This window comes from Periophthalmus magnuspinnatus, chromosome 12, assembly GCF_009829125.3.
Source record: "Periophthalmus magnuspinnatus isolate fPerMag1 chromosome 12, fPerMag1.2.pri, whole genome shotgun sequence".
Taxonomy (NCBI): Eukaryota; Metazoa; Chordata; class Actinopteri; order Gobiiformes; family Gobiidae; genus Periophthalmus; species Periophthalmus magnuspinnatus.
This window is the reverse complement of record NC_047137.1, coordinates 14,400,339-14,416,556: the sequence shown is the minus strand read 5'-3', so window position 1 is coordinate 14,416,556 and position 16,218 is coordinate 14,400,339. Positions and strand designations below refer to the sequence as shown.

The 16,218-nt window shown below is 41.4% G+C and overlaps 1 protein-coding gene across 1 annotated transcript; it reads left to right on the top strand.

The window, feature by feature from the left end:
- Nucleotides 1–6,969: 6,969 nt before the first annotated feature.
- LOC129456684 (NACHT, LRR and PYD domains-containing protein 14-like) lies at nucleotides 6,970–14,831 on the top strand. The gene is made up of 12 exons (XM_055225584.1): nucleotides 6,970–7,017; nucleotides 7,461–7,575; nucleotides 8,281–8,298; nucleotides 8,381–8,482; nucleotides 10,229–10,297; nucleotides 10,377–10,443; nucleotides 10,546–10,741; nucleotides 11,301–12,744; nucleotides 12,827–12,994; nucleotides 13,069–13,239; nucleotides 14,091–14,137; nucleotides 14,220–14,831. Exons 2-12 carry the CDS (start codon nucleotides 7,499–7,501, stop codon nucleotides 14,789–14,791), a joined length of 2,931 nt encoding a protein of 976 aa, XP_055081559.1. The 5' UTR covers nucleotides 6,970–7,017; nucleotides 7,461–7,498; the 3' UTR covers nucleotides 14,792–14,831.
- The last annotated feature ends 1,387 nt before the right edge of the window (nucleotides 14,832–16,218 follow it).

Here is a 16,218-nt window from a genome sequence, read left to right as displayed (position 1 = left end):
ATTTAAAGATGCACTATGTAACTTTTCTGATGAGGGGTCTGTCAACTTGCACAGTTCCACAATAGAACATTAAACTAAGATAAACTAAGATAACCAAGACTTAAATTAAGGGTTATTTAATGTGTTTTTATTGCTAAAAACACACCTTGAAAGACATTAGTGCAGTGAGCGGGACTCCCTTTTACAGATCTGACCTGTAACTTCACCTGGTGGCATCGTCTTCCACCCGTTTCCATGGAGATAGACAAGTTTAGATTCAAGATTTATTGTAATCATTGTCAAAAAAAACCCCAACAAATTTACGTTTAGAGCATCAAACGCTGTATAGTTTTGACAAAAATTAGCACGAAAGTGACGTTAATGCTGTACTGTGGAACATTCCAGACAACGCAAAAGCATCTCCATGGAAACAATATCAAAAACACACATCTTAAGTTGAGATAAATGCAGCAGGGAGGGCATCTGATGTAAAACTTTGGCCCGTTTAAACACATACATACATATATATTGGAGAACTCTATGGTCATTATGAAGCTTGGGGATTGAACCAAGAACCTTCTCGTTTTAAGGTGAGTCTTTAACCCAATCGACACAAAATACATGTAATTTAATAGTTCAATCGATGACGTATAACGGTTTTTAACTATTGTAAAGATAAGACGCAGTGAGACGTGATAAACTCAGCTGGAATCGGTCGTCGTGCTCAGAGTTAAATCCCGCCGTCTGCCTCAGGATATGTTCACGATTGGCTTGGACGTCTCGTATGAAAAGCTCTTATTTTCCCCCGAAGATTGCGATCAAAAAGCCGTGATCGCTTTGCCACTATAATAACTTCGACGCGGCACAGAAACCCAAACCTTTAATGTCCAAATGATTGTCTTTGAAATATACGCTCAATAAAATATATATATTACTTCTCAAAACTTTCCATCATCGGTCCATTTCTGCTGCCTCCCTGGAGTTATTCCGCACAAGGTGAGCACGGAAAATGAATATGATAATAAAGCTCGCATACAAAAGGCAAATGAGAAACACAGCCAGGGGTGATCCGATAAGACGCCGGCGCACAAATGAAACGACCACAGGTATAACGAGTCTGTATAAATATGTATTATATAGACATTATACACGTAGAACACAGCTATAGATCCAGCGTGAGCCAATCAGACATGGCCTTAGGCGGGAGCCGGACCGTGCCGCTCTGAACAACACTGAGCCGGAGCGTTTGAACGGCACAGGGAGGTGGCGACGGAGGAGGAGGAGGAGCCAAAGTCACCGTGACGACTGCAGACATGGCCGTCAGCTATGAATAAATGTCAAAACTTTTACAAACACAAATATTATAATGCGAAACAGGTGAGATAGTTCGAGGGCGGTTAATGTTGTGGGACAAAGTTTGAGTTTTATATATATATATGTGTCAAACTCAAGGCCCAAGGGCGAAATCTGGCCCGCCATGTCATTTCATGTGGCCGCGACAAGGTAAATTCAAATGTTTGACTGTCTTAAAATGTCAGTTTATCAGTAGATAGGCAGTTACAGAGTCATATTTTTTACATCTTTGCAAACTGGCCCTCGGTGAAATTGAGTTTGACACCCCTGGTACACCTTGAGATGGGACTCGAGGTGTAGGTTGTGCAAAGGGGCCCCTGAGACAAAACAGGACGTAACTGCAGGGTGTAAGACGCTGCAGGGAAAGCATAACTAAGTGGAGCCAGAGTGTACTGAAACATCTGTGCAGAGTACGGACTGGAAACCTCAAGGTCAAAGTGGGAAACACCTCCAAAGGTCGTGGAGAAGATCCAAGATCCTGTGGGACGTCCAGATACAGACCGACAGAATGGTGATGGCGAACCGACCGGACATTGTGGTGGTGGATAAACAACAGAGCAAAGCCGTTGGGGTGGACATCACAGAACCAAGTGAACATCAGGAAAAAGGAACATGAGAAACTAGAGAAACACCACGGGCTCAAAGAAGAGGTGGAGAAGGCCTGGAAGGTGAAGGTATCAGTGACCCTCAAACTGGAGGAGTGGCTACAGCAGATCCCAGGAAAAACATCAGACATCTCAGTCCAGAAAAGTGCAGTACAGGAACAGCAAAGATACTACGCAGAACCCTCAAGCTCCAAGGCCCCTGGTAGAGGTCCCAAGAGTATTTAAGATATATATATGTGAGCAAAATTATTCTTGCTTCAGTACAGATATATTGTAAAATCAGCTCTTGAGATCCAAATAATAATAATAAAAATGGTGCTCGGGTCTGTGTGAACCCAACAGTCTCATTCTGGACGGAAGTAGATGTCAAATCTGAGAGTACTTCAAACGGGAGGACTCAGAGCGACTCCACCCAGGCTCTGGAGCGGGGCCTGTGACAGTAAAAGTACTTTGAATAGGGGAAAAAAAGCACTCGGATCACGTACGTTAGTCTCCTCCGTGTTGCTCAAATTATGAACTTGATAAAAAATAAACTCTTAGCCTTTTCAGCAGGTGTCAAACAAATAATAAAAATACTTTCACTTTTCAGTCCAGTTCAAAATGTACAGATATTGCTCTCAAATGTAGTGAAGTAAAAAGTACCCACTGTAAAAACCACTTAAGTAAAGTACAAATACCTCAAATTTGTACTTAAGAACAGTAATTTGCTACTTTTACTGTTACGTTCCACCACTGGTTTTAAGACAGTAAAAAAAAGCGTTTGACTTCATACATCTGGACTCTGGAGTTAATAATCATAAAACTGCATCGTTCTCAACCATAACACTCAAATTGTATATCTTGTAATCCCTTAACAACAAAAACACACATTTATCCGGCCGTCCTATAGTCAATACTGACCCGGTACTTTAGCCGCACATGCTACACCCATGTTCCCCCGGATCAATGCTGCACGGTCCACTGCAGACACTCAGATAGGCCTCAGTCCTCTGGTGACGTGTTTGCATTATTTATTATTACCAATAGTGGTCATCCATTACCCGCCTCTCAATATGTGACACTGTTTGATGGATGGATATCTTGTTAGGGGCCAAAGTTAGTCACGCACACATTACACAATTTGAATGGATGGTTAGATAATGCTGAGCTACCCACTTGTTACCCACTGCCCCTTAATTAACATCAATATGTGTCTGATGTGGCGCAGACGCAGGACACGCAACGCGGCGCAGTGAGGGTGGAGGAGGGTGGAGGAGGGTGGAGGAGAGTCATGTACATGGGCTTTATATTGGAGGATGTGGAGGTGAGGGAGTGAGACTGTAAGAGTGCGACAAATTATTGTTATTTTCAATTCATTGAGTTTAAAAGCTTTTTTTTTTTTATTATGCCAGATATACGTCCTAATGAAACCTTATAATTAATTAAATCAGAAGTTTTGTACCTTTAGAGCTGCTATTGCTGTTACTATTACACTAGTGTCGCTACTACTACTTTTACTAATGTGTGTTATAGTACTGCTACTGCTATTACTGCTACTGCTACTGCTACTACTGCTACTGCTGCTACTGCTGCTAATGCTACTACTGCTACTGCTATTACTGCTACTACTACTGTTACTGCTGCTACTGCTGCTACTGCTAGTACTACTGCTACTGCTACTGCTACTGCTACTACTGCTGCTACTACTGCTACTACTGCTACTGCTGCTACTACTAGTACTACTGCTACTACAGCTACTACTGCTACTGCTACTGCTACTGCTACTACTGCTACTACTACTGCTGCTACTACTGCTGCTACTACTAGTACTACTGCTACTGCTACTGCTACTACTGCTACTGCTACTGCTACTACTGCTACTACTACTGCTGCTACTACTGCTACTGCTACTGCTACTGCTATTACTGCTACTACTACTGTTACTGCTGCTACTGCTACTGCTACTGCTACTGCTACTACTGCTACTACTATTACTACTAGTAGCTACCTAACACAGCATTGACATGGATTTAATCATGTTGTTAGTATATAAATTACGTCTATGTAACTAGACTGTATATGAGACTGTATAACGTGGACTAAGTGAGTGTGATTTCCCCTAAGGTCACTCGCCTGATTTGTCTGTTATTCATCTTCATATCTTGATTTAGCGACACAATAGTGAAATATAGTCATACATATCACATAGAGTCGGGTTAATACAAACATTTTAAGGTCGAGTCTGACAGCAGCAGTTATGAAGAGAGAAGCAACTGTTGAAACTGAATAGGTTCTGAGCACAGCAACACGCTAGCTAGCTCACTGTGTCTCAACGCTAACAGTCACTTTTATTAATAGCAGAAAACATAAAATAAACAACCTATTATAATTAAAATACATTAAAATAAAGACTACCTGATTATTTTTGTATGTGGAATACTTCAGTTTGTGTTGGTGTTTCAATATTTAGCATTAGCATTAGCATTAGCATTGAAACACAAACATGTCTCTTTCTAAACACAGAAGTATCTCTGGTGAAGTATTCATTCATTCAGCTCCCTGTCCACTGCATTATCTTTAAATATTTATTCATTTTAGCGTGACTCTGTAAAAACTTCATAGAGATTCAAAACAAAAAAAAAGAGTCGGAAGTTGCCCATGGAGCCGGAAGTCGCCCGTGGTCACTTCCTGTTTGGGACGCAGGGTTTGTTTACTGCTGTATCTCAATGGGACCCTCAAGTCTAAATAAAGTATATTAAAAAATCAATAAATAAACTACACCCCGTACTATCAAAATATCATCCAGTACTTTTAGGCTCATTTAGAAGAATATCAGATAAGACTCAAGTATGGTACTATGTCCACGTACTATACAAAAAGCATCCAGTAACTTCCTCTTTCTCTTCCAGGATTCTTTAAATAAGTGCAGTGTTTGGATTAGCATATCTGGCGCCCTCTCTGATGCCCTTTGCAGTTGTGTTTCCTCGGGGGCATTGGCCAATTGTCGTAAATGTCAGAGAGAAGCAGAGAGCCAGAGCCCGGGTAGAGCCAGGGCAGAGGCAGAGAGCGCGGCCCAGACACGAGCTGCAGTTTGGGGCAAAAACAACACACACACACGAGGGAACACACACACAAAAAACATATACACTGACACACACGAGGGAACACACACACACAAACACATATACACTGACACACACACACGAGGGCCTTCTGCAGGAGCACACACTGTAAAGAGGAGAGTCTAGTGATTTATCGAAAATATGAATCCGGTCTGAGTTCAAGTAGTTTTGATTAAATGTTGTGTATTTACTGTGTGATCTGGATGGGTTTGGGTTTGACCTGTTTGGGGAATCCATTGTGGTTTTGTTTATTCAGGACAAAGTTATCTGATGATTAAAGACAGAGTTGAGTCGAAAGGCAAATCTCTTAATCTACACTACTACCCTCAGGTATGGTCCTGGATTAGCCCTGGTTTAGTTCTGGGTTAGTTTTGGTTGAGTCCTTGTTTAGACCTGGTTTAGTCCTGGTTTAGTCCTGGTTTAGCCCTGGTTTAGTCTGGGTTAAGTTCTGGTTTAGTCCTGGTTTAGTCCTGGTTTAGTCCTGGTTTAGCCCTGGTTTAGCCCTGGTTTAGTCCGGGTTAAATTCTGGTTTAATCCTGGTTTAGTCCTGGTTTAGTCCTGGTTTAGCCCTGGTTTAGCCCTGGTTTAGTCCGGGTTAAATTCTGGTTTAATCCTGGTTTAGTCCTGTATTAGATCTTTCTGATTTAAAAAAAAAAAAGAAAAAAAGAAGAAGCTTGAAGTCAAGTAGTTGGTGACATCACACAAGACTGCCCTGATTAAAGCTCGGTGTTTTATTGCAAATACCTGGCAGCAGGGGCGGAGTTTGAAATGTGGATACCCGTTAGCCCAATCACACTGTTCCTTATACCCTTAGACCCCCCCCCCCCCCCCCCCAGAGGCACGCCCCTTTTTATCAGCTCTATTTGAAATGTGGTTGTGGGCGGAGTTTAAGTGTTTAGTCCCACTTTAATCTGTTTTGAGGTCATTTAAACTCCAGTAAACCTACATTTGTACAGAGTGTAGTAGGAGAGTCTCGGTCTGGTCTTTAGGCGGCTCTGGGACGGCTCTGCGTTTCATCATGTAAATATATGAGCACACAGGCGGACACAGGCGCGGGTTTATCTGAATGGAAAAGCCTTTCAGTTCTGATAAAGCTCCAGCCACAATCTCATAAGTAAACAAAACAGAACTGATTTGGTCTTAGATAAAACGCACAAAGGGAGCTCATTCAATAAAACAATCAGATGTGCTATTTTGTGCATGAAAAGAAGCTTACAGGCATTTGTATTACACCGTACACCTGAACTCTGAGGAAAAACAAGAAACATATACTACAGTCTTGATGAAATAAATAAGAATAAGAATAAGAATAATAATAAGAAGAAGAAGAAGAAGAAATGCTAACAATACAACATTTCTAATTAGTGATAAATAACAAATGGTGAAAGAGGCCATGTCGTGTTTGTATATTATGTAATGCAACTTAAAGTATTCAGAATACTGTAATACACACAGGGATGTACGGCTAATAAAAAAGTGAACTGATTTCAAGTTCAAAGATGCAGAACTGCCCCACTTTTTGAAGGTGTTTTTATTGTTGAAAATGGGCTCTGTGACCATTGTGAGCCCTTTGTGTACGATTTAGAGTAAAAAATGTTAATAATCAGGAGCGATTACAGAGTAATGTGTAGAAATTGAAATGTTCTGACCATTCAAGCTTTGAATACAGAACAATACAGGACTAATCACACATGCATGAATCAATCGAAGTAATACTTTGAGTGAGATAATTTAGATGGAACACAGTTATAACATGTTTAAAAGTTCATATACATTAATTTAAATAATATATCTCTAAAATGATTGCAGTCCTGCATTATTGTATTGTAAGTGCCAAGATAAACACTGCTGGCATGCACCTGTGAAGCATGTAGGAACAGAAAAGGGAATGTCGTTCGATGGGTCAGGTCAGGTATGTGACTGTGAGGGAGGTGACTTACAGTAAACAGAAGTGAAAGAGCTCAGCCAACGGTGAATCGGTAAGATACATTTTCATATAAATAAGCTAAAAACTCGTGTTGCACCGCTCTTATTTATGTTTGTGCATGTTCCTATGAGACTCTCAAATGAATGTATGCAGACATTTATCACATTGTGCGTCTGTTATAGAGACAAACATCAGGCTCCCGTGAGGTCACTTCAACATTCCATCAACAACATGGTTTAAAATTCAATCTTACGTTTAAGGTTAAGCAAGTGACAGGAAATTAACGTGTCAATGTAACGTTGAGACTCACCAGTTCTGTCCCATGTTCCTTATCAACTTACATTTATTTGGTGACTAAAAGGTCAGAATACTTTTAAGTGTTAGCATTAAGACCTCCACTGGTTTAACTTTAGGCGAACTCAAAATGCTATGACATTTGACGCCTCGATCTGAATCTCAAGACCTGGTGGTGACTGTGACTTGTGATGATTGCAGTGATAAATTCTGGCCAAAATAATAAACCACTGAACAAAATGGAAAACTGGGAATCGGGATCAGAACATATTGGATCAGGATGTAGACTCGCTCCAGGAAATCAAGACAGCCACAGGTAACAGTGTATTACAAGAGTGTACCAGAGAATGAATCGTGCAGTCCACCTCCTACTTGTTTCCATGTAGATGTTATTACTTTGTCTAGAATGTTCCGCAGTAGGCATTAAACGTATAGTAGCAGTGTGCATTGTGGGCATATTTAAACTAATTTAAAACATTATAATCTATAATCTGTCTGGGACTCTGCCACTGTCTTGTCTCCATGTTTGTCTTGCCTCCTTTCTTAATCTACCTTTCAGAGATCCGTGAATCAAAACGGGAACGTGCGACTCTACCTGGGATATGTGCAAAGAATGTGGACTTAAACTGATTTTAAAGGACAAACAAAGAATTAATACAAACTTAAAAAGAACTTCTAAATAAATCTAGTTTTTTATAATCTGCCTCCACATCCTGATTGTAATTACCTGTGTCCCTTAAGTATTTTAATTTGATTTATTACCAGCCAAGTTAAGGTTAATATACCTTAGTGTGAGCAGGTTCGGCTCCCCACAGATCTGACTTGTAAAATGATCTGCTAGCATCCAATGAGATATACATGTTTGATGCAATGCAGTGGAACATTACAAACCAATAATGAATGGATAATGGAGACAAGCAGGTGCACACTGTGTCTTTAATCTAATCCTGCTTTTTATTATTTCCAATACTGACAAAAAACAAAAAAAACAACAAATATCTCAACTTGTGTTTATTTGCAGCGACCCACGTGAGCACAGGTAACCCAAACCTGCATACGCCCAGTTTCTTTATTCGTAATGTTGTTTTTTCGTTGTTTAACTTTGCATTTACAACTTACAGGAAAATAACAGTCCCAAAACCTGAACCAAACAGTGTGTCTTTGTGCAGTATCCTCTCTAAAGACTTGCCGTACAACTTTAAACAAGACCCACATGAGCTCAGGTAACCCAAACCTGCACACAATCTCTTTTCTTCACATGCATTTGAACACTGTGCAGAACAACCAGCTCATTTTCATTAAGATCTTAACAACTCCTACTCTACAATATAGTAACTACTGTGTGGAAATCTTCAGCTATCACACCACTGCGTAAAATTCTGAAATCCTCCGAACCAAATGACTAAAGCTGAGCGATATGTGGGAAAAATTCATCATGATTGTTTTTTTCCTCATATGAATCGACTTTTTGCGTCGATTTTATGAACTGCTCGCACGCTCGGCTCCAAACCACGCTTTTGTCGACCTCTCGATTCAAAAACTTCACTGATGATCTGACAAAACTGGTTCACAATATCTGGATCTTTCAATTAATCCTCCAGCCCTACAAATGAACACTGACCACGAACATTCAGCTCATTGGTTATGAAGTGATTTGAGAGGCTGGTGAAAAGAAAAATATAACATCTGACAACTGGACAAAATGTTGTTTTGTTCCTTTTAAGATAGTGAAAAGAAACTATTTTTGTTAGGGATGCTAATAGGTGTGAAATCACTCATTAGGGGCTTGAATGACTATTCTAAGTAGGACTCAGGGACAGTGCACACTTTGGGTAACACAGTAGACCTGCAAACAGGAAGTGGAAACAGTAGGTGTTTTTAGTTTCAGTGAAGTTATCTCCTCCCTTCAGACAGATATAACTCAGTGTCCAGCAGTAATCTGACCAGAACTGAAGAAGAAGCAGCTTGGACGAGCAGCCAAACGTCGTCTACAACGTTTTGTCCAGTTGGCAGATTTTATATTTTTATTTTACGATGAATCAGGCCTAGATGACTGAGGGATCACCTACAGTTCACCCACCAGGCCCGCAAAGAATAAACATATGATTGTCACTCTTTTCCACTTGTTGCTGAGTTACCTCCATAAACCAAAGACTCATGTCAAGGTTTTTTGGCATGAGTCTTTTGCATTTTAATTCTTTATGAATAGCAATTTTGTGGATTAAAAAAAAATCTTAAAATCAGCAAGTAACAATAGGAGGCTCCCTTTCAACCAATTTGACCACCTCGACTGGTTCTCCTCAGGGATGTGTGCCGTCACCTGTTTTATTTATTTTATACACAAATACAGTAGCACTTTCCCTGTAGGCAGCTTTATTAAATACACAGACTCCACTGCACTGGTCAGTCTCCTCGAGGACGGGGAGGGGGAGGCGCATGGTTCAGTACTCGATTGGTTCTTTGCATCATTAGAGCAGCAAACATGCTTATGATAAAATCTTACAGTTAAACTAAATCTCCAAACCAACAGAAAAACAAAATCTCCAAACCAACATCAAGGAAGTGGATCAGTATAAATATTTTGGACTCATCCTTGACCACAGTCTGAAGTGGAACACATAGAAAAACAAACTTTTATACTTTAATGTTCAGAAAAGGCAAAACGTTTTATTCTAGAGAGAGTTATGAAATGTTCTATTGTGGGCTGGTTCGGGCCATGTGAACGAGGGTCAAAACAAGGCCTGCAGTAGATAGTAGACGGCTTTCTGGTCATTGTTTCTGCTGTCCACTGCTCAAGAAGAACAGAAGTTTTCTTTCGTTTCACAAGCAGTAAATGGTGTCAATATTAATAATAAACTGGTGAAATATATGCTGTGCTTATGTGCTAAAGACTTGTGAAACCACTGCAAACAAATATCCCCAAAGGGACAAACAAAGGTTTATTCCTCTATTCTCTAATGTTTTTCCAGTGTGTCTCTGTGCAGTGACCGGTCTAAAGACGTACATAATGATTTTAGACAAGACCTACATGACCACAGGTAATTCCCACACCACTACAAATGCTTTTTTTTAGTTATATTTGATTTGGGATTTTTTTGTTTTTTGTTCTTTAATCAGAAAGGCACTTCGAAGAAATACCACAAATAATGAAGAGTCTGATGGACAGGTGGACAGTGTATTTGAGGTTTGTGCAACCATTATCATGAATTGAAAAAAATGATGGCAAGTAATATAATGTGTATGTGTGTAAATGTACGTATGTATATAAATGTATATGTGTTCCCAGCAACTGGAGGAAGAGTTTCTGACTTTTGTCAAAAAGCAGCTGAAAAACATCTACAGGGTTTTGGTCTCGGATTACCCAGAATGTTTAGAGAGTGTCGAAGAGGAGAAGCAGAGCAGCAGAGAGGCAGTTCTGAACATCTTTGTGGACTTCCTGAGGAGGATGAAGCACGAGCAGCTGGCCGAGAGTCTGCTGAACAGTAAGAATTATGTTTAAAGCACAGAGGAATAGAAGTTGAGAGTGGTTGGTGCAGGCACATAGAATTAATTAATAATTAGTTATAAATGGAAAACCAGCCAGTCAAACTCAGTCTGCAAAAGTTTCTTCCTCTCCTTGAGGGGCAGTGAGACAGTGGAACTTCTGCTCTCTCACACATTAAAAAGGGGATACACTTCCCTGTAATTTGTGTTAACTGCATTTCTTTTTTTTTTTCTTTTTTTTAGAATATTATGTTCAGTCATGTTGGTATAAACAGAAGAGGCATCTCCAGCAGAGGTTCAGCAGTGTGTGTGAGGGTGTGGCTAAACCTGGAGACTCCACCCTCCTGAAAGAGATCTACACAGAGCTCTACATCACAGAGGGAGGGGCGGCAGAGGTCAACCAGGAACATGAGGTCAGACACATTGAGACTGCATCAAGGAAACCAGCCACGCCAGAACAAAACATCAAATGTGAAGATATCTTTGAAGATCTTGTCCACAGACAGGGGCCAGTCAGGACAGTGATGTCAAAGGGTGTTGCTGGCATTGGAAAAACAGTTCTGACTCGAAAGTTCAGTCTAGACTGGGCTGAAGGCAAAGCCAACCAGAACATCCATCTGCTGTTCCCGTTCACTTTTAGAGAGCTCAATGTGTTGAGAGACACACAGTTCAGCCTGGTGGGACTGCTCTCCCACTTCTTCAGTGAACTTTGCAGCTTTGAACAGTTGCAGGTGCTCTTCATCTTTGACGGTCTAGACGAGTGCAGACTTCCTCTGGACTTTGGTCAAACCAGGATCCTGACTGACCCCAAAGAGTCTGCCTCAGTGCACGAGCTGTTGGTAAACCTCATCAGGGGAACCCTGCTTCCCTCTGCTCTTCTTTGGATAACAACACGGCCCGCAGCAGCCAATCAGATCCCAGCTGAATATGTCTCCCTGGTGACAGAGGTGCGAGGATTCACAGACTCACAGAAGGAGAAGTACTTCAGAAAAAGGTTTACAGATGAGCAGCAGGCCACAGCTATCATCTCCCACATCACGAGGTCTCGCAGCCTCCACGCAATGTGTCGCATCCCAGTCTTCTGCTGGATCTTCTCCACAGTCCTGGACCATGTGATGAAAACCAGGGCAATAGGCGAACTGCCACAGACCCTCACCGAAATGTACATTCACTTCCTAGTGGTTCAGGCCAAGATAAAGAGCCTAAAGTATGATGGCCGCTCTGAGACAGATCCTCTCTGGACTAAAGAAACCAGGGAGATGGTATGGGCTCTGGGTAACCTGGCCTTTGAGCAGCTGCAGAAAGGAAACCTGATCTTCTATGAATCAGACCTGGTGGAGTGTGAACTAGACGTTGCAACGGCTTCAATGTCCTCTGGAGTGTTCACACAGGTCTTTAGAGAGGAGTCAGGCCTGTACCAGGACACTGTCTACAGCTTCATCCATCTGAGTGTGCAGGAGTTTCTGGCTGCTCTTTACATCCACCAGGCCTTCTTCAGTTATAAAGTCAACCTATTGTCCACTGAACAATTCTCTGAGAGTCTTGAGTCTGAGGTAGCATTCTACTGCTCTGCGGTGGACCTGACCTTACAGAGTCCAAACGGACACCTGGACCTGTTCCTACGCTTCCTCTTGGGTCTGTCTCTACCAACCAATCAGAACCTTCTGCCTGGTCTGCTGACTCAGAGAAGTAGATTTCAGACTAATATGAATGTAGCAAAGTACATAAAAAAGAAGCTTGATGAGGATCTGCCTGCAGAGAGAAGGATGAATCTGTTACAGTGTCTTATTGAACTTAATGACAGGAGTTTGGTGAATGACATACAATGTTCCACAAGAAAAGGACACTCTAGACACTGGTCTTCTGCGGAGTGGTCTGGACTGGCCTTCCTTTTACTGTCCTCAAACTCAGACTTGGAGGAGTTTGACCTGAGGAAATATTATCCATCAGAGACAGCTCTCATGGGCCTGTTACCAGTCATCAAATCATCCACCAAAGCCTTGTGAGTCTTAATTCAACTCTAACTATTCCTTTGTGATTTTAGTCTCTAACGTTCCTCTCTCACACACACATTTTCTCATCAGTTTGTGCAATAGTAACCTCTCACCGCACAGTTGCGGTCCTCTGGCCAGAGTCCTCACGTCCACCAGTCTGACACACCTGGATCTCAGTAACAATGACCTCAAGGACTCAGGAGTAGAGCAGCTGTGTTCTGGGCTGAAGAACACTCCCTGCAGCCTGCAGAAACTCAGGTGAGGCAGCCAATGCCAGAATCTACATTGTTTTCATTGCATCCGTGATAGAGTTAATGGCGTGTTGTCTTTAGGCTGTCAGGATGTCTGGTGTCAGAGAGAGGCGGGGCTGCTCTGGCCTCAGCTCTGAGCTCCTCCAACGCTCAACTGAGAGAGTTAGACCTGAGCTACAACCATCCAGGGCCCTCAGCAGAGCTCCTGACTGCTCTACGGGATGACCCCCTCTGCCCCCTGGAGTCTATCAGGTGTGATACAATAATCTAGACTAGGTTTTGTAGGTACTGGTACTGCCATGGAATATCAGTGCCAATACTGAAAAATTTGCTAGATCCAGGTATTGGTTCCGTGAGGTTAGGTTGAGCCATTTACAGCCTGATTTTTGTCCTAGAATGTCTCATAATATTTGAACTTTTATTTATACAAAGCTGTTAGTTATGTGAAGAATACTTAACAGTTGTATGACACAATTGGATCTATTCTTTAATAAGTTAACAGTGTTCTCAGGTAAGTGCGAGTTTCCATCCCTAGATGGGAGAAAATGAGAGTGTTGATCACTTTATCCTGGACAGGGCATGTTCTAATGTGGACCAAACAGCATTGGGTAACATTTAATGTGAAGTTGAGGTTTGAAATAAAAATGACACTACAGTTTCAAGAAGCTTCTGCTTTGAGCTCATGTCAGATTTTGCCGCGCCTCAAGAAAACTACATGGGTAAAAGTCCACTTAGTGAGACAGATCCAATGAAAGAGCCTAACAAGAATTTAATTATTTTTGGATAAAATTCTACTGCTTACAAAGAGACCATGTCCACCATCTTGCTCATTCGCATCATCTTTGTCACCCTTCATAGAGGGTTCACACAGTAAGACTGTGGTGAGGATTTCGATGTAGATGAGGCAAATTCAGCATTTTGGGTAGATTTAGCATTGGATACGGGAATGTGTGACTGTAGACGACTAGCTCTTTATGATGTAAATAAAGTACACGTCAAGATCGTTTTGTGCAAATGAAGTATGCCTGAGTGTACCATACCTCAGAGGAATGTGTGAACACACTGTGAAAATTACAACTCTTGTGTGTATATGTATGTCTCAGATTAAATCCTGCTGGAGATCAATGGATGGTCCCAGGTCTTCATAAGTGTAAGTTTTTATTTATTTATTTATTTTAGAATAATCCTTATAGAAAAATAGAAAAAAATATTTCTATTTTTGTGTCTTTCAGACTTCCCTGACTTCTATCTTGCACTGGACTCCAACACTGCCAATCAAAACCTTAAACTGTTAGACCCAAAGAATGTAAAACATGTGGAGAGAGAGGAACCATATTCTGAGCATCGGGACAGATTTGACTCCTGTCCTCAGGTCCTGTGCTCCTCTGGTCTGACTGGCAGCTGTTACTGGGAAGTACAGTGGAATGGTAAAATGGTTTACATAGCCGCATGTTACAAAATCATCAGTAGAAAAGAAGACCAAGGGGACTGTTTTTTTGGAGAGAACGAGTGGTCCTGGAACATGCGGATCAGTGATGGACGCTACTCTTTCCGTCACAATGGCCTCAAAAGTGGAGCAGAGTTTCACTGCCATCACACCTCCGCCAAGTCATCCAGTCAAGAGGCTGAGTACTCAGGTCGGGTGGGCGTGTTCTTGGACTATGTGGGTGGATTTCTCTCCTTCTATGAAGTCTTTTCTAATGGAGACAGGTTCCACCTCCACACCTTCAGCTCCACCTTCACTGAGCCACTGTTCCCTGGGTTTGGGCTGTGGTCTGGATCCTCAGTGTCTCTGGTGAAGTAACATGCACGAGATACTATTCTTCCATTACATTTTCATTTCACTGTGTTATGTAAATGTTTATGATTCTTTAGCTGAAAGAATGAGTTTTAAGCAAAAAAAACAAAAAAAACAAACGTTATCTGAAGCTTTAAGAGCCCAGCAACACACACACACACACACACTATATGAATCATTATGCAGCTGATTATATAATTGCTGCTAATCATATTGACTTTTGTTTATAGGAAAACTTGTTATGACCACGGCCCCTGAAAAGGTGAATAAAACTTGAGTATTAAAACAACAACGGTTTTTCAGTCAGTGGTTTAATAACAAATACAATGCCTGGCCAAAAAAAAGTCGCCACCAAAAAAAAAAAAGGTCATGATTATTTTGACTGATTTCACTTCTGCAACGTCACAAGATTTGTTTCCATCCAGTGTTGCATTAATTTTTCACCTCTTGCATTGATGATGGTGGAGTCTGACGCTGCTCAAAGCTTCTCCAGCACATCCCAAAGATTCTGGGGGTTTAAGGTCTGGACTCTGTGGTGGACGATCCATGTGTGAAAATGACGTCTCATGCTCCTGAACCACTCTTTCACAATTTGAGCCCGATGAATCCTGGCATTGTCATCTTGGAACATGCCCGTACCATCAGGGAAGAAAAAACCCACTGATGGAATAACCTGGTCATTCAGTATATTCAGGTAGTTAGACTGTTGCTGAACCTCGACCGGACCAACTGAAGGAGGCTCGGACCTATTTGCTTGGTTAAATCCAGGTAGTGACTTTTTTTTTGGCCAGGCAGAGTATTAATTATAAAAAAACCTTTGTACATATCTATCTGAAAAAAGGAATACATGTAGAGTAATAAAACAACGGCGGTCATTCACGTCTCAAGTTAGTGGTTTAATGACACGAGACAGAACCGAAACTTCCCCTACTGTCCACTTGATCGCATGTGCTTATCCCAAATAAAATCCCTATATAATCATGTAATGATGCATTTTATTTATAGCGCACTGCATTTGAAAATAATAAATAAATCTCAAAGTGCTACCAAAAGAGTAAAACATTAAAAACTACAAAGACAGAATACAGATAAAAGGCAGGTAATGCAAATATAATCCTGAATAAAAACGTCTTAAGGTGCTTTGTGAATCAGTCGACAGTTTGCAAGACCCACTGTTCTTCGGGTAAGGAGTTCCAGAGGCGTCAGGACCCTGGCAGTATGGTTTTCAATGTGTTGAAGCTTTTGAAGGCTTCAGAGTTGGGCTATGTTTCAGGCAGTTTTGGAGAGATGGTGGACATGTGAATCAAATGTGAGATAGGGATCGAATCTGACTCCCAGATTAGTAACACGACCACAGGAGGACGGGTCGATGGTGTGGCCAGAGAAACAAGTGCGGTTTACAGACAGGAATCAAAGTTGATGGCGGAGTGCCA